General features: G+C 40.0%; 2 protein-coding genes across 2 annotated transcripts in view; one reads left to right on the top strand and one right to left on the bottom strand.

Annotated features, from left to right (window-relative positions):
• The window catches only part of lamc1 (laminin, gamma 1), a 327165-nt gene that overhangs the window by 196685 nt on the left and 104622 nt on the right, over positions 1-25858 (bottom strand). The window lies entirely within an intron of this gene.
• nmnat2 (nicotinamide nucleotide adenylyltransferase 2) lies at positions 1853-23299 on the top strand. Its single transcript, XM_080440552.1, has 11 exons — positions 1853-1992; positions 7310-7398; positions 11617-11684; positions 14127-14205; positions 16228-16354; positions 17923-18003; positions 18183-18227; positions 18808-18884; positions 20989-21090; positions 22108-22175; positions 23003-23299. The coding sequence occupies exons 1-11, from the start codon at positions 1908-1910 to the stop codon at positions 23103-23105; spliced, it is 924 nt and encodes a 307-aa protein (XP_080296678.1). The 5' UTR covers positions 1853-1907; the 3' UTR covers positions 23106-23299.

Genomic DNA, 25858 nt, shown 5'->3' with positions numbered 1-25858 from the left:
GTCAGGGACCCCCAAATTGATATGTATTTAGCTGCGGACGCCCATCTGAACAGGTTTTGTGCCAGGGACCCCCCAGAAGAGAAGATTTATGTAAAAAAATAAAATAAAATATAAAGCAGATGTTTATAGTAGATCTGTTATTTTTAATATCCAACATTACAAATGGATAAAGTGGTTAAATGATTGTGAGGCTGTATTAACGACTTTTGCTGCATGGGGACCCCCTGGAACACCCCCCCCCAAGGACCCCTGGGGGTCCCCGGACCCCAATTTGAGAACCATCACTTTAAATGACGTAGGCTAGTATTTGTCAGTGTGTCTTTAACGGTGGTGACGCTCCTTCCATCCATCCATCCACCCTCTACTCAGCGTTGCCATGTCCGCTTGTTATAAGCGACTTTGGGCTTGTTTTTCTGTAAAGTTGGTTGCGGGTTGCGTTTTTGGGGGCTTGTTTCTAAAGTGTAGTTGCTTATTATTGGCTTGTTTCTAAAGTGCAGTTGCTTATTTGGGCTTGTTTCTAGTGTAGTTGCTCAGCATGGGCTTGTTTCTAAAGTGCAGTTGCTTGTTTGGGCTTGTTTCTAATTAAAGTGTAGGCCTATAGTTGCTTAAAAGTGTAGTTGCTTATTTGGGCTTGTTTCTAGACCAATTATTTGTTTACCAACATTGAGACTGGATGCACAGGTGATTGTTTCATGCAATCAATTCTCAACCTGTTGTTTTGGGGTGTGCTGGTTTCATCGCACCCCAACCTCCTCTTGTGTGTTGGCTGGTGAGGCGCGTCCTAGCGAGACCTGACAGAATGGGTTTCATGTGGGGCCGGGCCAGCCAGTATGACGTTTGGAGCAAAAGGTTTGGAGCCGCAGCGTGACGTCGTCTGTTAAGGGTCCGGTCTGCTTTTTGGGGCTTGTTAGCTAATGTTGTTTAAACCAGTGGTTCTCAAACATTTTCATGTCGAGGTCAAGGACCCCCCAAATTCTTATACATTTGTAGACCCAACCTTCTGAATTGTTTTTATGCCAGAGACCCCCTCCATACAAGATTTTGTGGATTTGAAAATATTCCTACATTTTCACTATTTGTTTTTCCTCACATCAGTGAGAGGTCTCCAACTTTATTAAAAAAGAAACTAAACTCCTTCGCTACTCTCCAAAACAAAAGCATTTCTGTGCTGTTTAAATTGTATTCTCCAGGGTGGGAACTACGCCGCGTAGACACTCCAAACATGTACAAATTGAAAATAAAGGTGCTTACCCCCACGCCCCAAATGTTAACTCTCGCTACGGGGTAGTAGTTTAATGTAATAATCCATATCTTTCAATAAAAAAGTGTTTTAATGCCGTTGGTGGCCGATTCTGTCGGAAGTTCCCAATGGGCGGTAGTGACACGCCCATCTGGTGCACCCCGGAATTACACTCAATGTAAACAGGAAGTAAACGAGAGTGAAAAAATGGCGTTCGGCCACAGACGGCATTAAAACACTTCTTTATTGAAAGATATGGATTATTACATTAAACTACTACCCCGTAGCGATAGTTAACATTTGGGGCGTGGGGGTAAGCACATTTATTTTCAATTTGTACATGTTTGGAGTGTCTACGGGGCATAGTGCAGAAAGTCCCTGTGTCCATGGGGGGTGAACCCTACAACTCTCGTAGATTGAAAACGTCAGAATCATAAATACGTCTACGAGAGTCGTATTCTACAGCTAGACCAGGGCTAATGTGGGCTTGTTTTCATAGACCACGGTCGCTTATTTCTCTCGCACAATCTGGCAACGCCACCTCTACTGTTCAGTATACCGCATCCTGGGTGGAGGCTGCCTGCCTGCGTGCTTCCATATCTACACCGTAACGAAAGAACAACACCAAACCTAACAGCTATAACGGGTTTTAACTCCTCCAGCCATCATGACAGAAAGCAACAAAACGCACGTTATCCTGCTGTCCTGCGGCAGCTTCAACCCCATCACTAAAGGACACCTCCACATGTTCGGTAAGAAAGATCGAGATATTCTCCATTCTTTATTATAAAATCACCTCAATGTAAAATATATGATAAAAAATTATATATTTTATAATTCAGTGGCAATAATTTTGTAAATAATACAATTATTGTTATATATAATACTTTTATAATGATGTATACAAAATATATAGGCTATAATAATATTATAAAATATATTATAAAATAAATGTTAAAAATAGCAGATCTACAAGATCACAATGCGTCGCGTCCGCAACGCGTTGTGATCTTGTAGGTCTGCTATTTATTTTTAGGGGCCACACCGTCGTGCAACGAGTTATAAACGTCATACAGGCTTTTAATGTCGTGTATTTTCCCATAGAATACTGTAATAATGTGTTACTGTGTGTGCTGCTGTGTGGATCACAACACAAGTCCGTTTCTGAACCTCAATAGATCCCACAGTGTTTTATTTATATTAATATTATAATTATTAATAGGTTATTATTATTGTTATTATTATTAAGGGATGTGTGTCGCTCTCCAGGGGGAGTGGTGCTGAAATGGGCGACGGCTCTGACGATGCTGGAAAATGTGTCAGAATGTATACATAATTCTCTGTTGAAAATTAATAATCTGGGAATTATTGTTTTTGTTCAATCTGTACAGTATACTGTACTGTACTGTACTGTACTGTACTGTACTGTACTGTACTGTACCTCCAACCCACCCAGAACCTGCTAGAAAGATCTGCAGATGAATATGAATGTGTTTAAGAGGAGGATGTTAGATAATGTTATGTCTGCACAAGAAAGGCCTTGTAATGTGCAGTGTGTGTGTGTGTGTGTGTGTGTGTGTGTGTGTGTGTGTGTGTGTGTGTGTGTGTGTGTGTGTGTGTGTGTGTGTGTTGCGGAGGGTGAAAATATATAATTAATATCCAGTAATGAGAATTGATTCACTTTTGGGCTGGTGAGGTGTTGAAATATGAAACTGTAGCAGGATGGGTTGAGGCTTGTTCAGGGACTGGTGATAACAGCATGCGTCATTCAGGGATGACAAACAAGACCTCATGTTGGCTGCTTGATTCTGTTTTTATTTGTAATACACACAACTTTAAGCTAGAGCTCGAGGTATAATGTGAATTATGAGCAACAATACGAAGGCCTAGCAAAGCCACCTCAATATGGGATTCATTATTGTTTAAATCTGTGAATTCAGAGACATGTGAATGTGTGTCATTAGAGTCTGGAAGGCTCAAACCTCACCTTTCTCCATCATACCAACACACTCTCACTCTCAGGCAGTAGTGACGGACAGCATGGGGCAACATCTGTCCAAACGACAACATTTGACGTGACAGGTACCCCCGTCACGTCATCTTACAACGTCCTGATAACCCCGCCCACACCGAATGAATGAATTTATCTGGTGATACCAGATGATTCCATATCACTGGAATGCAGAAGTGCCCAAGAAGTGCTCAAACCCAAGGTGTAGAGAGGGTGACGACTCCGCTAAAAACCTGTTAGAACGACGGATTCCCTCCGTCTGAAGCGGACTTGAGCCACAGCCACGAGAGGTCGCCGTGCCGAAGGTTGCGAAGTCCGCTTCAGCCAACTCGGCGCTGTTTGAGTTGCGTACCCATGGAGACAGAATCGTAAATCATCGTGTCCCCCATCAGCATGCGGCGTCGTGGGTCCCCTCGAAACGTCAAATGTTGTCGTAGGGTCAATCCAGTCCCTAGCCGTCACCCGTTTGATGGTGAGAATGTGTTGATCATACAGTACATACTGAAATGTTCTGAATATTTGGACATGATTTAAATCCAGACGCTTATTGGAGTTGAGCCAGAATGTATAGATTAATCATATGTGTGAACTGTATGTATGTATGGATGCATGGATGCATGGATATATGGATATATGGATATATGGATTCATGCATGTATGGATAGGTAGGTAGAACACACACACACACACACACACACACACACACACACACACACACACACACACACACACACACACACACACACACACACACACACACACACACACACACACACACACACACACACACACACACACACATGCATACATACATGCAGACACAGTGTTCTATACAGTACAGTGTTGGTAAATAGTGTACATATTGCAGGGGTGTCAGTGTGTTTGTTGATGACAGTAGGTGATGATGTCAACTGAAACTGAATCTGTGTGTTCAGTTCTGGCTGCGTCCGTCACACTGTGTGTACATCTTGTATTCTTTTAACCCAGGAGACTGTCTCATTCATCAACATAGAGAAACATTTAACCATGTAACACAGTAGACTGAATCACACATCAATATAGAAACATTTAACCATGTAACACAGTAGACTGAATCACACCAACATAGAAACATTTAACCATGTAACACAGGAGGCTGTATCACACATCAACATAGAAACATTTAACCATGTAACACAGGAGGCTGAATCACACATCAACATAGAAACATTTAACCATGTAACACAGGAGGCTGAATCACACATCAACATAGAAACATTTAACCATGTAACACAGGAGTCTGAATCACACATCAACATAGAAACATTTAACCATGTAACACAGGAGGCTGAATCACACATCAATATAGAAACATGTAACCGTGTAACACAGTAGACTGAATCACACATCATAGAAACATTTAACCATGTAACACAGTATACTGAATCACACATCAACATAGCAACATTTAACCATGTAACACAGTAGACTGAATCACACATCAACATAGAAACATTTAACCATGTAAAACAGTAGACTGAATCACACATCAACATAGAAACATTTAACCATGTAACACAGTAGACTGAATCACACATCAACATAGCAACATTTAACCATGTAACACAGTAGACTGAATCACACATCAACATAGAAACATTTAACCATGTAACACAGTAGACTGAATCACACATCAACATAGAAACATTTAACCATGTAACACAGTAGACTGAATCACACATCAACATAGCAACATTTAACCATGTAACACAGTAGACTGAATCACACATCAACATAGAAACATTTAACCATGTAACACAGGAGGCTGAATCACACATCAATATAGAAACATGTAACCGTGTAACACAGTAGACTGAATCACACATCATAGAAACATTTAACCATGTAACACAGTATACTGAATCACACATCAACATAGCAACATTTAACCATGTAACACAGGAGGCTGAATCACACATCAATATAGAAACATGTAACCGTGTAACACAGTAGACTGAATCACACATCATAGAAACATTTAACCATGTAACACAGTATACTGAATCACACATCAACATAGCAACATTTAACCATGTAACACAGTAGACTGAATCACACATCAACATAGAAACATTTAACCATGTAACACAGTAGACTGAATCACACATCAACATAGAAACATTTAACCATGTAACACAGTAGACTGAATCACACATCAACATAGCAACATTTAACCATGTAACACAGTAGACTGAATCACACATCAACATAGAAACATTTAACCATGTAACACAGTAGACTGAATCACACATCAACATAGAAACATTTAACCATGTAACACAGTAGACTGAATCACACATCAACATAGCAACATTTAACCATGTAACACAGTAGACTGAATCACACATCAACATAGAAACATTTAATGTCTGCATCATGTTACATCTGTGTACTGTACAATACATATTAACGAAAACCTTCAACAGCACAAGGAAAACCTGCATGTATGACCTGATTTTACAACCACCTCTCTCTCTCTCTCTCTCTCTCTCTCTCTCGCTCTCTTTCTCTCTCTCAATTTTCATTTCCATCTTGTCGCATGAGTCACATGAGACACATAATGACAGACAGCACAGGGAAAGTATACATTTGAGGAAGTAATGTGATTACATTTCATGTAATGATGTGGGTGTATCTGATTACATTAGACTACACCTAGGGAGAGAGGACATGTCAATTAAGTCTCAGCTGTCCAACACAGTGGTTCTCAACCTGTGGGCCGGGGCCGTGTGGATATTGCAAGTGGGCCCCCACATTATTGGCAAAACACTACTATTTTAATGATAATATGACATTAAAATGTTCTCTAAAACCTCTGATGCCGATAAACAGGAGCTTAAGCACGAGGGACTGAATAGAACATTGCGCCACTTCTCCATTGAACTCAATGAACACCATGTTCTTTTCTGTCACCCTATTACTTTGTATGCTGGGCTCAAGCTATACTACGTTAGTTCCATTGATCCAAGCCAGAAGTAATCATCCAGTTAAATATCAAACATATTTGATAAGTATCAGAACGGCCCCGTTGGGAGGTATAAGATTGGATCTTTGAAGCGCTCACACTACATGATAATCTCGCCAGATAAATCACTCCCTATCAGGCTAGCACAGGGACCGGCCCTCCTGATAGCCGGGAGGGGTGTTCCTGACCCAAAATCACCCAAATATCCTGTATTGCAGTTGTTCTCAAAGTTCTCAGGGGTCCTTGAAGGGGGTAATATACAGCAGCATCAAATGAGTTTAACACAGCCCTATACATCAGCTATTTGAATATAGCTGATCTACAAGCTCACAACTTATCACGATGCAGCATGATACTGATACTGACATGTTACTGACCATGATACTGACCATGATACTGACCATGATACTGACCGTGATACTGACATGATACTGACCATGATACTGACCATGATACTGACCATGATACTGACCATGATACTGACCATAATACGGACATGATACTGACCATGATATTGACCATGATACTGACATGATATTGATCCTAATACTGACATGATACTGACAATGATACTGACATGATATTGAGTATTGACCATAATACTGTCATGATACATACCATGATACTGACCATGATACTGACCATGATACTGACCATGATACTGACCATGATACTGACATGATACTGACCATGATACTGACATGAAACTGAACATGAAACTGAACATGATGCTGACCATGATACTGACATGAAACTGAACATGATACTGAACATGATACTGAACATGATACTGACCATGATGCTGACATGATACTGAACATGATACTGACCATGATGCTGACCATGATACTGACCATGATACTGATCATGATACTGACATGATACTGACCATGATACTGACCACGATACTGACCATGATACTGAAATAGTATCATGTTGTAAGCTGTGTAGTTTGAATTGAAACATTATCAATATGTGTGTTTACAGTATGTCTATGTCTATGTCTGATAATGTCTATTAATATCTGTTCATGTCTGTTTCTGTGTGTTTACAGAGAAAGCCAGAGAGCACCTGCACAAAACAGGCCGCTTCATTGTGATTGGTGGAATTATCTCACCTGTGCACGACTCCTACGGCAAACCTGTAAGTAACTACTGAACACCATGCACGCAGATCTACAAGCTCACAACGCATCGCAATACATTGTGAGCTTGTAGATAGCTTTTTCCACTAATGTTGATACATTAGTAAAGTGAAAAGTGAAAGTGGTCAAGTGTGTCTGGGTTCTAAAAATATTGAACCAATGAAAAGTATCAACAAGAGCTTGTGACTAAATAATAACTACATTGGATCCATTGGAACACAGGTTCTTTTCTCCATTTCCTGAAAAATAAGATTTCTGCCCAAAAGCAATGATATGAAACATAAAACGTACTCAGAACAAATGCAAAAATATACAGAAGAAAAGAGAGATATTAAATGGATCGTTTTGTTTTGGGGGAATTCAATTCTCTGTGAGCTGGTGAATGTGCTTTGTGGGGTTCTCTATCCTGATTGGATCAACACCAACACGCTCCAAAAGGGTGGTCAGGACAACAACACACACTACAGTATGTCCAACATGTCATATGCATGCTTTTACACTTCACATGTAATTTTATCCTACACCAGATGATGTAAACAGGTTGCCTGTGCACACAGCACATGTTTCTGTGTTATCATTTTAATGTTAAAGGAGCACTTCACCCATTTTCAACTTATCATCGTACAATTGGTCCTCACTAATGTTCATTTTAAGATGGTACCATTTCTTTCTACTCACTCTGTGTCTCAGAGAAAGGCTGTGGACAGTTGACTACCACAACAGTGGCATCCTTGGTAGGCAGGTTTGGTCATTTCAAACAAGATTTAAATCTTTTTATTCAATATTTTGTATTCACAAACAATGGCCTCTATTTCAGCATGCAAGCAACTGTCCATGAAGAGAAAGGCTGTAGACGGAAGTGCTCATATAATAAAATAGAAAAGCTTGTGCTCTAGACTCAAGACATACCAAAGATAGAGACCAGCTTACAGTCCAGAAGAGACAGAAAAGGCTCACACAGACGCACACTGACAAGAAATATTGAGGATCTTAATGATGCAAAAATTATGCGTAGCCTGTGAGCTAGGGGTGTCGGAAAAAATCGATTCGAATACGAATCGCGATTCTACTGTTGGACGATTCAGAATCGATTCTAATTTTTTTTTAATCGATTTTCAAAAAAATAAATATATATATATATATATCTTGGATTTACCTTCGTGTGTTTACATTATTATCAGTTGATAAAACCTTTACAATTATAAAAGCTACATAAATGTACTCTGTTCTCATGACCACAGATTGGAGTAGATCCTGAAATCCTATGTTTTGAATCAAGAATCGTTTTGAATCGAGAATCGTTTTGAATCGAAAATTGTTTGTTTTGAAAAAATCGATAAAAATCGGAATCGTGACCCCAAGAATCGGAATCGAATCGATTCGTGAGATAGCAGACTATTCACAGCCCTACTGTGAGCTAGTTCAGGCAGATAAACTCGAGAGGTTTACACGCATGTGCAACTCTATGTGGGCGATGCCTGATGACATGTCTCATAGTACATGCCTATGTACTGTATGTGACGTGTCAAGCAGCTGACCAAATTGGCGGTCCATTTAAAGGGATATTTTACTTTCAAACATGTTGGGGTCATTTAAATGTCTACTCTGGCTTTTGTGAGCACCCCAGATAGTTTTTTCTTTCTTTTTTTTGGAAAATGCTCACATATTAGAAGAACAAAATATCAGTCTCCAGAACCAAGGATGGTTGTTTTCGATGAATCTATCATGGTTAAAATGGAGTTTGAAGTTACAATGGGTTTGTATAGGAAGGGTCTGATAAAATTAATATCAAATATCTAAATCAAGCAACTTAAAAACTGTCTGGGGTGCTCACCTGAGTAGACGTTAAAATGATCCCAAACATGTTTGAAAGTGAAAAATCCCTTTAAGCTCACCTGATTCATCTTACTTCCTCTTGCTGTCAATGCCACTGAATGTTGTATGCACTTTGTTTGCTCCAGCACCACCCTACCTCTCTGCTTTCTCTAAGGGCTCTGTTTTCCCCTGGGGGGGTTTGTTATAGATGTATATATCTCCCTGCTCTTAAATGGTTGTCTTACAATATGTGCTGAGCAAGGAGTAATGAATAGCAGAGCCTTAACGCCACCATCAAATATAATATTCACAATTGTATTTACATTTTATAAATAAAAAATTGTTAGCCTCATAGCATAATTGCCATAGTCATATTTTAAGGTTTGCGGAAAAGACGAAAAAACACTATCTGCCTAAGTCAAAGAGATGACCTAGGCAAAAAGTGTTTTTTCGTCATTTCCTAAGTCATATTTTATCTGCCTTTATTTACTAACTCTACTCTCCTAACACTGCTGCTTCACCCTGCCTTATTGCCCATGTCCTCAGCCTATCAAAATGCTTGTTGCATTAAAAAATCACTTTCTGCCTCAGTCATCTCTTTGACTTAGGCAGAAAGTGATTTTGGAATGTAACAAGCATTCTGATTGGCTTAGGACATCGGCAATAAGGCACAATGGTGCAGCATTGTTAGGAGAGTAGAGAAGAGAAAATGTCAATTTGATCGAAAAGTGACTTATAGGCAATTATACTATGAGGCTAACAAAATGTTCTTAAGCTATTAATGTTCTCAATCTGTTCGTGAGTTATCTAACTGAAATAGATTTATTTACCAAGTGAAACGGGTGATAGTGACATGAGAGCTGGTGATGGTAACTCACTTTGTAAATACATCTCATAGCTGTTCGGTGGAAACCTTGTATGTTCAAAACCGTTAACTTACTTTTCATGAAATGGAAAAAAAGAACCGGGGTTGTAATGGATACATGTTTCTCTCCCCAAAATAGTGAAAATATCAGATCTAAAAGCTCACAACGCACCGCACTGTGCTGCATTGTGAGCTTGTAGATCTGCTATTCTCGCGCCTTTTGCATGACGCTCTTGTACGATACAACGATCACCCATCTATCTATTAATCCATCCTAAGAGCCTCAATATGTTTTGTAATTATTGAACTGCCCCCCCTTATGTTTAATTTATATTTGTGATACGCCAGCGTCGTGGGCCAAAGATTTGCAGATCTACAAGCTCACAACTTGGCGCATGACACCGTTTGTACGACAAAGTATAACCCAGGCATTGTTGAAGCACAGCATCGTTGCGTTGCACTGCAGCTGTGTTCTCGCCTTGTTCTCTGCCTGCTGGACTTAATGGGATTCCTGTCCTACTTTTGCTGCCTGTGTAGAAGATGGGAGTTTATGAATAATAAATGATACAGTAGATACAGTACAGTAACACACTGCTGTTCCACTTTCATTGGATTTCATGGATTATTTCCATGAAGAACCATGACAAACATCATCCTTCCGTTCTTTTTATTTGCCAGCTATCATGAGCCACCAGTATGTCAGCCATACCCACCAGTATACCAGTCATGTCCATAGGCCTGTCACAATTATTACATATTCACCATAATTGCAATTCATTGAGATAATCACAATTATTTTGTGCATAATAATCATTTCCATGTTACATTTTTTTTTTAACATTTTCAAAAATAGTGGAAATGGCAGATCTACAAGCTCAAAACACGTGACACGATTTGAGCTTGTAGATCGGCTATTTCAACAATTCATGTTTTTATAAAGTTATTCAATTATGTATGTTTATTTGTATATTAGTTTATTCATTTACAGAAATTACATTTTTATGTTCAACAACAGAAACGCAATTAAACCGCTAATCGCAATTATTTGAGCGATGATTAATTGTCAAGTAAAATGTCATAATCGTGACAGCCTTACCAGCCATGTCCAATGTCAATAAAGTTATTTAAAGCAGACAGTGTACCGGATGTGGGAACTATGCGTTGCCATGTTAATTGTATGTCGGACATCGTTGTTGCAGTTACCTCTGTCCGACAGGAGAGGGAAACAACGGACATAACAGATTGTAGCTTTAATCCCGAGTTAAAGTTCTATTGATTTGTTGAACGTGTTCTGGATGTTCATCAGTTAGTTTGTTGTAGGATGTATTAACACATTCATTGCCAGGTATTAATTCATTATTTCCAGCATCCTCATTCTGGGAAAACCTTTCGAGAAAATAGCCGCTGTGACGCCTTGTGAGCTTGTCGATCGGCTATTTTCTGTGAAGATATTTACTGTAGATCGAAAACAAAAAAGTAATCGCTATAGAGCCCTGAGGTGTGTCAGTTAGTTAGTTTTTCTTGTGTGTTGTTTCAGGGTCTGGTGAACAGCAGACATCGTCTCACCATGTGTCAGCTGGCTGTCCAATCGTCTGACTGGATCAGGTCTGGTTCATTTGATTCCACTTTCACTCAGTCTTTAATGTTGTCTTTTACGTGAGCTCAGTGGTGTAAAGTAACCAAGTACATTTACTCAAGTAAGTGTTGAGGTATTTTTACTTTTTAGAGTGAAATGTTGTACTTTTACTCTACTACAATTATTTGACAACTTTAGTTACTTTATAGATTTTGATTATTATTACAAAACATACATTAACCACTTTAGCTTCGTATACATTTCGGCCATTTGAAAATATTTTCAGCTGATTTTTATACATTTGATACATTCTGCACAATGAGTACTTTCTACTTTTGGTACTTTAAGTACATTTTTATACCAATACTTTTGTAGTTTTACTCAAGTAAATTTTGAATTACAAACCTTTACTTGCAGTATTGATAATTTTACTTAAGTGAAAAATTTGAGTACTTTTTCCACCACTGCGTTTACTGAAGAAGAGAGTTTGCTTTTATTAAACCTGTTGCATCTCATTTCTGACTGGAGGAATGTTTAGGTTGCCCTGCAGCAAATGTATCTCCTATCCTGATCAAAGTATGTTTGGTACAGTATAATGTTAAGTATAATGGTCAGTATACTGTATTCGTTGCTGTCAGGCAGAAACCTCTTATGTCCTGCATATTTTAACTTTTTGTGTGTTTTCGTAAATTAACACCCTACTTGATCATACTACATGTGTCTCACAAAAATAGCAGATCTACAAACTCAAAACATGGCGCGAAGCGACACGGTTTGCATGTCCGATGACCTTCACTTTGGAGGTGTAGCCTTTAAAATGTGATGAAGGTCTAACGACCGAAACGTCGAAATAAAGAGCTACATTTTTTTGCAAGTTCCAGATGGTTAAGTCTTTGACTTAACCATCAGAGATCTCCTCCTCAATTTGAATCCTGAAGAGTAACAGTTTTGGACATACTGTATGAGGTTTCCACCCGACGGAGACGATATGTAGTATATTTACAGGACCTAATATTTACTGTACAACAATGTAAACCCAGCTAAAGTGTGGCTGTGGACCTGTCAAATACATAAAGTCTGTAGCTGTTACTATTAGCTGTTATTTAATTTAGTTGATTAGGTTATACAGTATGACAATAAAAGCAAGGCAGTCAGGCAATTAACTGTCAATGATAGATGATGATCGATGATGATGATATGATGAATGATGATAATAACGACTCAGTTATTTTCCTACAGGTCTTTGATGTGTTGCCAGCAAAAATGCTGCAATAATCCATAATTATTGACCAGGCAGCTTCCAACAGTAATAAACCAATACAGCCATAAAGCACCACAAAACAAAGACCAAATTAAGTCTGGCATTAAGTTCCTAAATGAGCATTCAGGGCCCTATCATCCACCTCGAGCTGTCTCCTATTTAACCTCATATCGCTGCCGTTCAACAACGCAAATGATATCTTCCCCCACAGCGCGAAACGCAAAAACGTAAGATTCACAGCACCGTGCGCTGACTTTGCTCCTAGAGGTCTGGTTCATCTTAAAGTGTGGTGTGTTATTGCGCAATTAGAAGTAGAACACTGATATCGTATCCACAGACTTTACACTTTGCGAATAAGACGACCCCTTAACCTCGTCTTATACACGAAGCCGCCGTTGCGCCTCTGTTGCACGATAGCAAAATAGCACTGGGGCTACTAAGTTAGGACGTAGCCCCAGACGCAACCCCCTCGTTTCTAAACTGAACATGAGGCAGGTTTTGACCTTTTAACGCATACACGGGCAACTAGCAGCCCGGGGGCCACATGCGCCCCCCACCTTCACTTAATGCAGCCCGCAGGTTAATATCGAATTACTGATATATTATTGATTTCAGCTATTACAATTCCAAACATGCAAACATGACCCGCTTTAATTACTATATTATAGTCTATATTAGTAGCTTAATGACTAGTATTAAAATTCTATTGTCTTTTTTATGTCCAATTTATTTGTGTTAAAGTTCATGAAGTTAACATAAGTATAACTAAATGCATTTGAAATAAAATATAAATGTTACTTTTCAGGATTCCAATTCAAAAATAGCACAAAAGAAATCTGGATTCCAATAAAAAAATAGCAAAAATAGCAGATCTACAAGCTCAAAACGACTTGAGCTTGTAGATCGGTTTTCTGCTTGTAGATCAGATTTCTGCTACTTTTGTGTGACATAGAATGGCGAAAAAAGTTCGCCATTCTATACGGCGAGACAGTATATGCAATGTGGGCCTCTGGAGTGAGTGGCCCTCTCCATCATCAAAGTTGCCCACCCCTGTTTTAACGCCATGGCCAAATAACACCAAGCCATCTAGAGCAGGATATGAAGACCCATAAACAGCAGATCTACCGGCTCACAACACATCACGATGCAACGCGTTGTGAGAGCGTAAAGGAAGCATTGGGCTAACGATGGTGTTGATGTTTGTTTACAGAGTGGATCCATGGGAGAGCTACCAGAACACATGGCAGACAACCTGCAGCGTACTGGAACACCACCGTGATCTGATGAAGGTACGATCCATCATCATTATCATCATCATTACAGGATGTTATGACGTAAATATGAACTAGTGTTGGGTAGAGTAGACAGACATACTGTCCTTGTTGGTGTAAGTTGTTATGTTGTACCAACCTGCACAATATAATATGTTCCTTTAGTAAACTACACGTTTAACTGACTGACAGAGTTTTAAATGTGGTGTAATATTAGTTTTTGGTTAAAACAAAAAAAGTATTGTTAAAAGGTTAAAGCTCTATATTGTGATAGTAATCACTGCTATAGGGTGTTCACTCTAGCTCATAAAAAAAACGAGTACTCATGTTTTAGCTAAAGGTTTACAGTGTTCTATTCAATTAATTTTTTTCATTCATTCATTGATTTTATCCTGTATCCTGTATGAGTTATCTCTTTCCTGATTGGATGAAATTGGAAATGTATTGTTTCCTTAAGAGCTGGAGAGACGGGTTTGTTCCCCTGTTACGGAACAAACACTCTATAGCAACGATTACTATCACAATATAGAGCTATTTAACTCTTATTAAACATAAAATACTTTACGCCTCCTTTTAACTGATCTCAGAGTTGAACTGGTTCAGAGTTATAGAGCACCAGTTCTATACAGCACCAGCCTGTAATATTCTATGCAGCTGTAACCATAGAAACAGGGACCATTATCAATGTGATCAGTTGTTGTCTCCTCCAGGCCGAAAGGCATGGCGAGAGAGTATGTTTTGCCCCTTGTCCGTCCGTCCGTCCGTCCGTCCGTCCGTCCGTCCGTCCGTCCGTCCGTCCGTCCGTCCGTCCGTCCGTCCGTCCGTCCGTCCGTCCGTCCGTCCGTCCGTCCGTCCGTCCGTCCGTCATTCTGTCTGTGTACAGCTAATCTCCGACACTGTTGGCTTGATCGCAGCGAAACTGTGCACACACACTCCCTGGATTCCAATTCAGAACCTCTGCCCCAAAGTTTTCACATGGGCCTTTTATAGCGCCACCAGGAGGCCGATTTGTGCAAAACACATTTTTTGACAGTACTCCTACAGATTTTGTCGAAAAATCCCATAAAACGGTACACAGTATCTCTACAGTCATTAAACGAAACTGGTCTTTCAGATTTTTCAGATTCCATCCTGATTGGCTAAAATTGGCTTCCAAAGTTTGCAGGAGTGCTCTGTTTTCAACAAAATGCCTCAAATCATGAACACAGCATGCAATTTCCGTGGAATTTTGCACACACATTCCCATTAGGTCGAGGAAGAAATGACACTTGAATTTTTTCAAAATAGCCTCATAGTGGCGCTATAACAGGCCGATTCGTGTTTTTACCTATAACTGCACCGATCTGTGTAAAACTTTGTATGCACACTTTCTAGAGGCCAAGGACAAACCTTTGCCCTACATTTTTCACATATGCCTTTTATAGCGCCACCAGGAGGCCGACTTATGTAAATCCATTTTTCGATATTAAGCCTAAAGATGTTATTCAAATTTCACGCAAATCGGTACGCATGATCTCTATAGTCATGTGATCAAGACGGATCAGTTCGATTTTTCATATTCCATCCTGATTGGCTAAGATTGACATCTAAAGTTTGCAGGAGTGGCCCGTTTTGAACAAAATGCCGCAAATCATGAACGCAGCGCCTGATTGTGGTGAAACTTTGCACGCACATTTGCACTACGTTGAGAAACAAATGCCACCCTTTTAACATTTCCCTATTATAGCGCCACTAGGAGGCCAATTTTTGCAACACTTTTCTTTATATCATTTTGTTCAAACATCATGCAAATCGGTACACATTATCTCTATAGTCAAGTGATCAAGATGGTTCCGTCCAATTTTTCATATTCCATTGGCGAATTCCGAACATTGCTGGCCCACAATAACCTATCTGACCTGGCGGAGACCTGTGCTCCGAGGAGCACTTTTTCTAGTTTTTTATGTACCATGTTTATGAAGTCATCATGTGAAATGGATACAAAAGCTGTCAATCATCCTTCATTTGATCTGTTTTTTGTTTCGTTTTTGCTTTCCTCAGAGAGTCACTGGCTGCATCCTGTCTAATGTCAACACGCCATCAACGACTCCTGTGATTGGTCAGCCACAGAACGAGACTCCGCCCATTTACCAGAACCAGAACAACATGATTCACAAGCCCACTCCCGGTGAGCGAATATTAATGCTGTCGTATTATGCATAAATTAATATTTAACCCATTAAGACCGCAGCATCTGTCATTTTAGATTTTAACCATTTCATTTTTTTATTTAACCATTATTTTGTACTTTGGCTATTCAAAAATAGCAGATATACTTGTAAGCTCATAGCGAGAAACATATCTATGAGCTTGTAGATCAGCTATTTTTGAAAAATCGTAGCCTGGCATTACTAAAATCGCAGTCCTAAAACTTTGATGTCCTCACTAGTATAGTAATACATCTATTAACTAGTTCAACCAGGTCTATTCGGTGTCTCTAGTAGCAGTTCATTCCAGGTCAGTCAGTGTGTCCATCTTAAAATAGCTCTGCCTTACATTAAATAAAAGATAAAAGAACATTGTGACTGTAGAAGACGGCTGTTGTGTGTGTGTGTGTGTGTGTGTGTGTGTGTGTGTGTGTGTGTGTGTGTGTGTGTGAGTGTGAGTGTGAGTGTGTGTGTGTGCGAGACTGTATCATCATTAGTAAATGGACCCTTCCTGTTCTGTCTCCTCCACAATTCAATATCTGTCAAATACGTCCTGTCTTCTCTCACAGAACAAAGTGTTCAGCCTCCACACAGCTTTCTGCTCGGTGTCTGAGTTCGATATCCAAATGCTGCGTATCGTTTACAATGTATATCCTTTTGGGAACAGGAAGGTCTAATGTTTCAATATCTAGACTATACAGAATATTATTTGTCAATCCTTTTCACATTTCACGTCACAGCCTAGACGTGAAATCATCCGCTATCTTACAAAGCATCATATTCATTTTCAAACCACTGACATAAATGTGTCATTTTGGGGTTTTTGATGCTGGATAGGTTCTTTTATAAAGAAAGCGGTCACGTGTGAAGAGATGTCTTATTTTTGATTTTGTATCTGCTGTAGGAAGTCTAAAGTTTAAACGGGCATGAATCACTAGGCTGATTTTGTACTTTGTTTTCCAGTGCAGGTATAAAAACTGCAGCAGCTTCAAAACATGGCAGGCTAGTAAGCAACACAACTGCAGCTAATGAAATTAATAATGAGCCTGTTAAACTTGTGCAAGCAGAGACAGTAGTATACAGCAGTGGTTCTCAACCTTTACCAAAATAAACGTATTTGAATTGGGGACCCCCCAAAATAATCAAATTTGACTGGGGACCCACCACCCTGACAAGCACTTGGAATTGTAGGAGTTTAGTTTGACTCAGTTCCACAGATTTTGTTTGTTTTGCTTCATTCTTCGGAAATATTTGACAATTTGGCCAATGTTTGACCATTTTTTATAGTAATTGTTGATTACTTTTGACGCAGTAATGGTTTTATTTAATTATTGTCATTTCAGAGGTATTAAAAGGCCTTAGAAGTCCTTAAATTGTCACTTTAGAAATGTGCAGATACCCTGTACACTACTGTATGTTGGTTTGTTTACTGTTGATTGAGGAAACCGCCAAAAATCTTTTGGGGGACCCCCCACAGGTTGAGAGCCACTGGTCTACAGTATTGTTAGTGCAGTGACTCACCTCCACCTCACTGTGTTTGTGTGTGCAGTCAAACTGTGGGGGAAGGTGACGGAGAATCTGGGCAAGATCTGCTGCGTTCGCCCTCACATCGATCGCTTTACCTTCGTGGGTGAGTGGGAAACACACGCACACGCACACGCACACACACGCACACACACACACGCACACGCACACGCACACACAATATAGTGTGAGGTTGATTACTGTGTTACTATAAACTGTTATAAATGTACATTTATTAAACTTTATGATTTTTAAATCTGACTGATGTTTGTCCTCTTCTGTCAGATGAAAACGCCAACCTGGGAACTGCTGTGAGATACGAGGAGATTGGTGAGTTGAGTCGTTTAATCTACCAACAATTCACAAACTGTATTCATCAGAATATACCAGTATACAGTCTCTATGGAGCTGCATTCCCAGATAGGACAGTACTGTGCTATGTGGGACTCAAACCTGTGATGTGATTGACACACTATAACGTTAGAATGGTCCCATGCACCATGTGTTGCATCGCAACGCATTGTGAGCTTGTAGATCGACTATTTTCAAATGGCCGAAATGTATATAGTATGAAAATGTGTGTTTTGTAATAGTATATAGCTAGTAACTAAAGTTTTCAAATAATTGTATAATATTTGCCTGAGATGTAGTGGAGTATAAGTAAAAGTACTGAAAATTGGAAATACTCCAGTAAAGTAAAAATACCTCAAAATTGTACTTAAGTGCAGTACTTAGTTACTTTCCACCACCGCCTTACACCAAAGTGGCGGGTCCATAAAATTTAAACGTTTGAGAACCATTGCCATACACAACTGTTTTCGGGGTTACGCTGTATTTGAAGCTGTTTGAGGAGTCCATGTTGACGTTGTTTGTTTGTTTGTTTGTGTGTTTGTGTGTCTTTGTTGTGTAGAGTTACGCATCCTGCTCCTGTGTGGCAGTGACCTTCTGGAGTCCTTCTGTATCCCTGGACTGTGGAAGGACAGCGACGTAAATACAAATTAATCCCTACATAACAAAACAAAACAAAACGTCACGTTTGAAACGAATGTCTGCCTTATGCATGTTATGCACATCAACAGCAGTATATCTCTCATGTTATGTACATAAAACAGTTAGATATTAGGTATGTATCTCAGAAAACAATGACCCACTACAACGTAAACTCCAAAACATCTATCCACCGTTGGCAGTTGGTTCAGAATGCTGCAACTCAGCTCTTAACCCATGAAAGGGATAGTTCACTCCCAAAATAACTTTTTTTCTATCGATTAGTCACCCCATGGAGACTTGGATATTGTTTTGTTTTTGTCGCATTCCTAACCAATAATGTGATGGCTTGGGAATGCAACAAAAACTAAAATATCCATGAATTCAATTCTTCATTGGGTGACTAATCGATAGAAAATATTTTTTTGGGGGTGAACTATCCCTTTAACACATTGAATGCCAATCGCGTAGATCTACGCGAACCTATTTAAAGCCGCAGCGTGCCAATCGCGTAGATCTACGCGAACCGCCGGTTCGCGTAGATCCCCCCCCAGGTGCACTTTCGGAATTTCTTGATCCATTTCCGGTTCCGGTTTGAAGACCGGTAGCCTCGATCTCCAGGCTTTTATTGCTTAGTTTTGCTAAAAAATAAAAGCCTGGCCCAACTATAGCCTGTACTGGGTATGAGGAAGTGTTTCATTTCCCAACCAACCAGAGTGCAGTGGGCGTCGCTCGTAATGTTGTGTTAACGGGGCGGGGGTTGACGGACAGATCGGTGAACCAATGGGATCAGGCGCCGTCTCTCGCCGGCTCTATACACACGCCCCTTTATACACAAAATCAGGAGGGTTGCAGCAGGCTAGAAGACCGGAAACAGAATTATTTGGGATCCGGTTTTGCCGATCACGTCGGCCCTCGTTCTACAGACGAAACTGAAACTCAATTCTCTTCCTGTAGTTTTTTCTCCTTGCATATCACTGTTTAACGTAATCCGCTCTAACTACAATCATGGAGCTCCGTTTGACATGTGGTTTTCACTGGTAGATTCAGTGAGATCTCGCGGATGTAAACAGACAGTGCACGGCTCAATCTTAAGGATTTTAACTAGATCTATGGCGACGTGAAAAAAACAAAAAAACAACAATAACACGTTGGCACTGGTGAGTACATTATGAGATTAACGTCTGGCATGGAATGTGTTAAGACCTGTGGGCGATTCTACAAATGTCTTCTACATCAGTAGTTCTCACACTTTCAAGATTTTTCAAAAATGTTCAAAAATAGCAGTATTGTATATCTGCTATTTTTGAATAGCCAACGCTACAATCTAAAATTACACAGATGCTTTCCTGGTTTGAATGGGTTAACTGGCTCCAGAAATTGACCACATAACACCTACTGTACAGTATGCTAGCCTCTTTGCACTGGCACTGGCCCATTTCCTTTAGAATTGATTTTAAAATTGTATTACTTACCCACAAGGCCAGGTCCGGTCTTGCCCCCCTCCTACATATCGGGTTTACTCATCCCTTATGAGCCAACCCGCAGAGCCTGAGATCCTCAGACAAAGCACGGCTGGTCAGTGACGCTTTAAAAACTAAAGGTAACCGTGCTTTCGCGATCAGAGCGCCGACACTTTGGAATGCTCTACCCGAGGAGATCAGGCTTGCTGAGTCTGTGCCCCTGTTTTAAATCCCTCCTGAAAACTCACCTTTACAAAGCTGATTTTAACCCCCAGCCCTCTTAGTTTTAATGTTTGTTTTATGTTAGTGTTCTGTCAGGGCGCAGTCACACCACACTGGAATTTTACCTATGATGGCGGATTCTGTATTAAACTTCGGCGTGACCGCGGCCATAGGGCATGTGAATGAAGTTTAATTCTACCTATAGGGTGGATTCTGCCAATGCTTTTCAATGGGAATGGAGCGTTTTTTTTTTACTAAAAGCATTGGCAGAATCCGCCCTCATAACATTCTAGTTCGGTGTGACTGCAGTCACTGCACCCTTAAGCACTTTGTGAAATTGGTCTTGATGGGTGCTATACAAATAAAGTTTATTGTTATTATTATTATTATCATTAATGTAAGTGAACGTTTGGTTTCAGATGGAGGTGATCGTGGGGGACTTCGGGATGGTGGTGGTCCCTCGTGACGGAGCCGACACCGACAGAATCATGAACCATTCCTCTGTCCTCCGCAAACACAAGGCAAATACATAATTCACCAGAAATGAATGTATAACTTTCCAGTAGTAGAAAGCATGGTGTCATGGTGGTCCGTTAACAGTTTATAAACTATAAAAAAAAAAAAGACATGCATTAAATCAAATGACAGCATGTGGTTCTACCCTACGGAGAGGCTCTATAATCAGACTGTCATGTTGATTATTATAATCCACTTAGCATTTATCACACTGCTGATAATCTGGCTTAAATCCCTCTAATCCTACAATTGGGCGTGTTAAAATGATTTGTGTAACATACTGTGACACTCATCTTTAGAATGATTTGTAGCTGCAGATGGGAATTACTTTAAAGGGATAGTTCACCCCCAAAATGACTTTTTTTTCCTATCGATTAGTCACCCCATGGAGACTTGTTTGTTTTGTCGCATTCCTAAGCCAATAATTTGATGACCGGCAGCGGTTCCGGTAGGAGACACAGAGAGTCTCATTTGTGTCCTACTGGAACCGCTGGCTACCGGTCCACTGGTCATCAAATTATTGGACCCCAAAAATTAACTGTGGTCTCCCTGTCTCTTCATTAAACAGAAAATACATTTCAGCCAATCAGGAGAGAGAACCCATGTTTCAGCTTCAATTTTATAGTGTTCCAGTTCCAATTTTGTCTGCTCATTTTCTGGTTTAATTACTTCCACATTCACTTGTTTATCCTGTATGAGTTCTCTCTCCTGATTGGATGAAATTGGTATCCTGACTTGAAAATGTATTTTGTTTACTAAAGAGCTGGAGAGAAAGGGAGACCACTGTTACTGAACAAACACTATAGCAATGATTACTATCACAATATAGAGCTATTGAACACTTATTTTAACAAGAAATAATCACTTACACTACTGTAGCTTATGTGGAACTGATGATTCTTGTGCTTTGAACTTAATTAATAGCATAAAACTGTAAATGTGATGGGTTTGTTCAGTTCATGTTGTGTTGTGTTGTGTTGTTCATATTGCGTGTTGTTTATGTTGTGCCGTGTCTCTTACAGGACAACATCATCGTAGTGAAAGATGACATGAACCATCCCATGTCCATCGTCAGTTCAACCAAGAGCAGGTATACCGCTCGCCATTGAGCCAGGCATTCTCACAAATTATTTTGGTTGGACCCCAGATGATCAGCTTATGCAACATTGCAACACAATAAACCAACATACAGTATAAGTGTATACAGGGTATCTACACATTTCTAAAGTGACAATGTAAGGACTTTTAAGACCTTCTTATTACCAAATTGTCAGATATTATGTAAGAAAGAGGCAAACATTGTGAAAATAGCCGATCTACATGCTCACAACGTGCTGAATAATAACCTGTAAAGCATGATCACTAGTTTTGTCCCGAGACCCGGCCTTGGTCTAATTTCTCTTTTGGGTTTTGAGATAAATAGTTTGAGAGTCACTGCTTTACAACAAACACATGCCCTGTGGGGCTCACAAGCCTTACAGTTTCCCCACACAAATTCAAAGCATTTGAGAGTTCAAGTTCATCACAGACACCACAGACCCACTTCAACTAATGAGCAGTACTGTAGTATGATCAAGTAGGGCATTCAAAAAGTTTAAATATGAAGATAAGAGGTTTCTGCCCAACAGCAACAATATATAGTATATAGAAACGTTATCATTATTTTTAAAACATATATTTCTTATTAAAAATCAGAAACCTTGCTAACCTTATGGTATGGTCATGACTCAAATCAATTTAGTCAATTTACTACTGTCTCCTGTTTCTCTGTCCTCTCTGTCCCCTGTTCCCTCTGTCTCCTGTTCTCTCTGTCTCCTGTTCCCTCTGTCCATCCTCTCTGTCCCCTCTGTCCTCTGTCCTCTGTCCCCTCTGTCCTCTGTCCTCTGTCCCCTGTCCCCTCTGTCCTCTGTCCTCCAGACTGGCCCTCCAGCATGGTGATGGTCATGTGACTGACTACCTGAGTCAGCCTGTCATCGACTACGTCCTGCAGAGTCAGCTCTACATCAACGCCTCCGGATAGAAGCCCTGTGACCCCTGACCCTTAACCTCTGACCCCTACACACCCCCGCCCTCACCTGTACAGAAGCCCCTCCCCCCTGACCCTTAACCCTCAAACTCTGACCTCTCACGCCCACTGCCCTCAACCAGTGGTGGACAAAGTACTCAGCTCCAGTAATACTTGAGTCAAAGTATAGATACTCCTGGTCAAATATTATTCAATCAAATATGTAATCGTGTTGAAGTACTGGAGTACTTGCTTTTAAAGGTGCTTAAGTATACAAAATACTGTATCAATGCATTGCTGTATTGAAATTGTGAAATGTCTCCCTCAAAAATAGTGAAACTAGCTGATCTACAGTATAAGCTTGGCTATTTGTTAAATAAAGCTTAAGTGGTCATGTATTATATAATATTGAAATGTAGAGTCAAAAGTGCAATATTTGTCTTTGAAATGTAGTGAAGTAAAAGTCATAAGCTTCCAAAAAAACAATGCTCAAGTAAAGTACAGATACTCAAAAAAACATAAGTGCAGTACTCAAGTAAATATCTGTAGTTTCTGTCCACCACTGGCCCTCACCCCCTTCCTCCTCTGCTTGTCCAGCATCCATAAGGAGGGTTAGATTTTCATCTCCCTTCACTTCCTGTGTCATGTGATTTGGGGGCGGGACCACAAGGGGACAGGCCACAAAAGGGTTCTAATAGGCTCTATGCACAGCAGCCATATTGGAAAGAATTTGGGCCTCTTCTTACTTCCTTCACAGGTGTTACCAATGATTCTAATGAAGGCTCTGTTCCATTCTGGTCAAACAGAGGTCAGGGTGCTGATATTGTGCATGTTGACTCACTGGAAACACTCTGCTACACCAGTGGGTCTCAAAGTATGGTTCCCTTACGGGTGAGTTACGGGTGTGTAACTCTGAGAGTGTACAAATCGGGTCCATTTGGTTCCATTTGTACACTCTCAAAGTATGGGAGTCCTTGAATTTCAAAGGTTTGAGAACCACTGTGCTACACTAAATGGAACAGAGCATTCATTAGAATCATTGGTAACACCTTTGAAGGAAGAAAGGAAGAGGCCCAATTTCCTTCCAATACTGTATGGCTGCTGTGCATAGAGCCTATTATTATTATTTTAGTCCTTTTCTCCCAATCAACCAACAGAAGGGGGCAGCCCCACCCATCTGGGGCCGGGGTTGAACTAAATCAAGCACGCCTGACAATGTGGGTGAAGTGAGGTGAGGCAGGAGGGTGCGCTCGAATTCTCTCCTACAGCGATGTGGAGTCCACACGCGCGCACACACACACACACACACACACACACACACACACACACACACACACACACACACACACACACACACACACACACACACACACACACACACACACACACACACACACACACACACACACACACACACACACACACACACACACACACACACACACACACAGAGAGGCCGACCTCTTATAAACTTTTGTTTAATTGAAAAGGTTACCCACTATGACTTTTAGCTGGAATGAAAAGCTCTCAGATATTCATGGAACGTGATCAGACAGCAGTGGATTGCTCCTGACAGCATGGATGATCTCAGGGGGAAAACCATTGTAGGGATGTAGAAAAGAATGTCGATTTTTATTATCATTTTTTTTGTCACTGGAATTCAACGAGTTTTGGAAAACGACACATTAAGGAGTTTAATTCTGGTTTCGACAGGTTTGAAGGCGCAATCATGTCCGCCTGGAATTCAATGTAAAGACAACAGTAGAGAATCAGGGAGCGCAGTAACATTTTTTTTGTTATATTTGAACACTAAATATTCTTAAGTCTCATTTCTACTTTGTCGTATGACAGTGTCACGCACCGAAAATAGCGTACGACGAAGTACAAACGAAGCACTAGACTGCATGCATAGAACGTTTTGTTTTTTGGCATGAGCGTTTTACTCACTCTATAGAATGCCATCTGTTGTGAAAGTGTTTGCGAAACAAATTATACAAGTATATATATACACGGTATATACATAAAATAATATAGTGGGGTATACCCACGTGTCGCCATTTTATATTCACAATATAAATGTATGTACAGATGTACCTGTATCCAAACAAATCTCTGCCTCTTGGTTTTGTCTCTGCTGAACATTCAACTTAATGTACATTTGTTTTATTTTATTTTTTTAATTGGTTTTAGTTAGATTTTTCCATTGATTTCCTAAGCGTCTGCATAGTTTTTCGGAGTGTTATGTCTGATTCATATTCCGTAAGCAGCAGCGCGGTAGCGCATTGAAGTTATAAGCTGAAAGGCAGTGGTGGACAAAGTCTCACCCCCAATACTTGAGTTAAAGGATACTATACATACTCCTGGTCAGATATTACTCAACTAAAAGTGAAAGTTGCTTAGTCAAAACTTTTAGTTAAAGTACCGGAGTACTTGCTTTTAAAAATGCTCAAGTATTCTAAAGGACAAATTACAAAGTACATTTTCTTTTTAATATCGATGCACTGCTATATTGATATTTGGAAATGTTTGATTTTTTTTTAGCTTAAGTGGTTAATTCGTAATGCAATTTTGAATGTTTGGTTCCCGGGGGTTTTGGACCTTTCCTAGAAATATAGTGGGGTCAGATAATTTTTTTTTGAAATGTAGAGGAGTGAAAGTCATAAGCTTCCAAAACAAACAAAAAAACATAACTCAAAAACACAAAAATGTACTTCATTACTCAGGTAAATGTACTAAGTTACTGTCCACCACTGCTTAAAGGACTTGTT

The sequence above is a fragment of the Gymnoscopelus braueri genome (genome assembly GCF_963280865.1).
Source record: "Gymnoscopelus braueri genome assembly, chromosome: 10".
NCBI lineage: Eukaryota > Metazoa > Chordata > Actinopteri > Myctophiformes > Myctophidae > Gymnoscopelus > Gymnoscopelus braueri.
The sequence above is the reverse complement of the archived record's forward strand: the minus strand, read 5'-3'. Positions and strand labels throughout refer to the sequence as shown.

Excerpts from the sequence above, each read along its gene's own strand:
- nmnat2 (XM_080440552.1), top strand. The coding sequence starts at position 1,908 with ATGACAGAAAGCAACAAAACGCACGTTATCCTGCTGTCCTGCGGCAGC. Across the intron at positions 7,399-11,616 it reads ACGACTCCTACGGCAAACCT|GGTCTGGTGAACAGCAGACA; the intron begins GTAAGTAACTAC and ends GTGTTGTTTCAG. Across the intron at positions 14,206-16,227 it reads ACCACCGTGATCTGATGAAG|AGAGTCACTGGCTGCATCCT; the intron begins GTACGATCCATC and ends TGCTTTCCTCAG.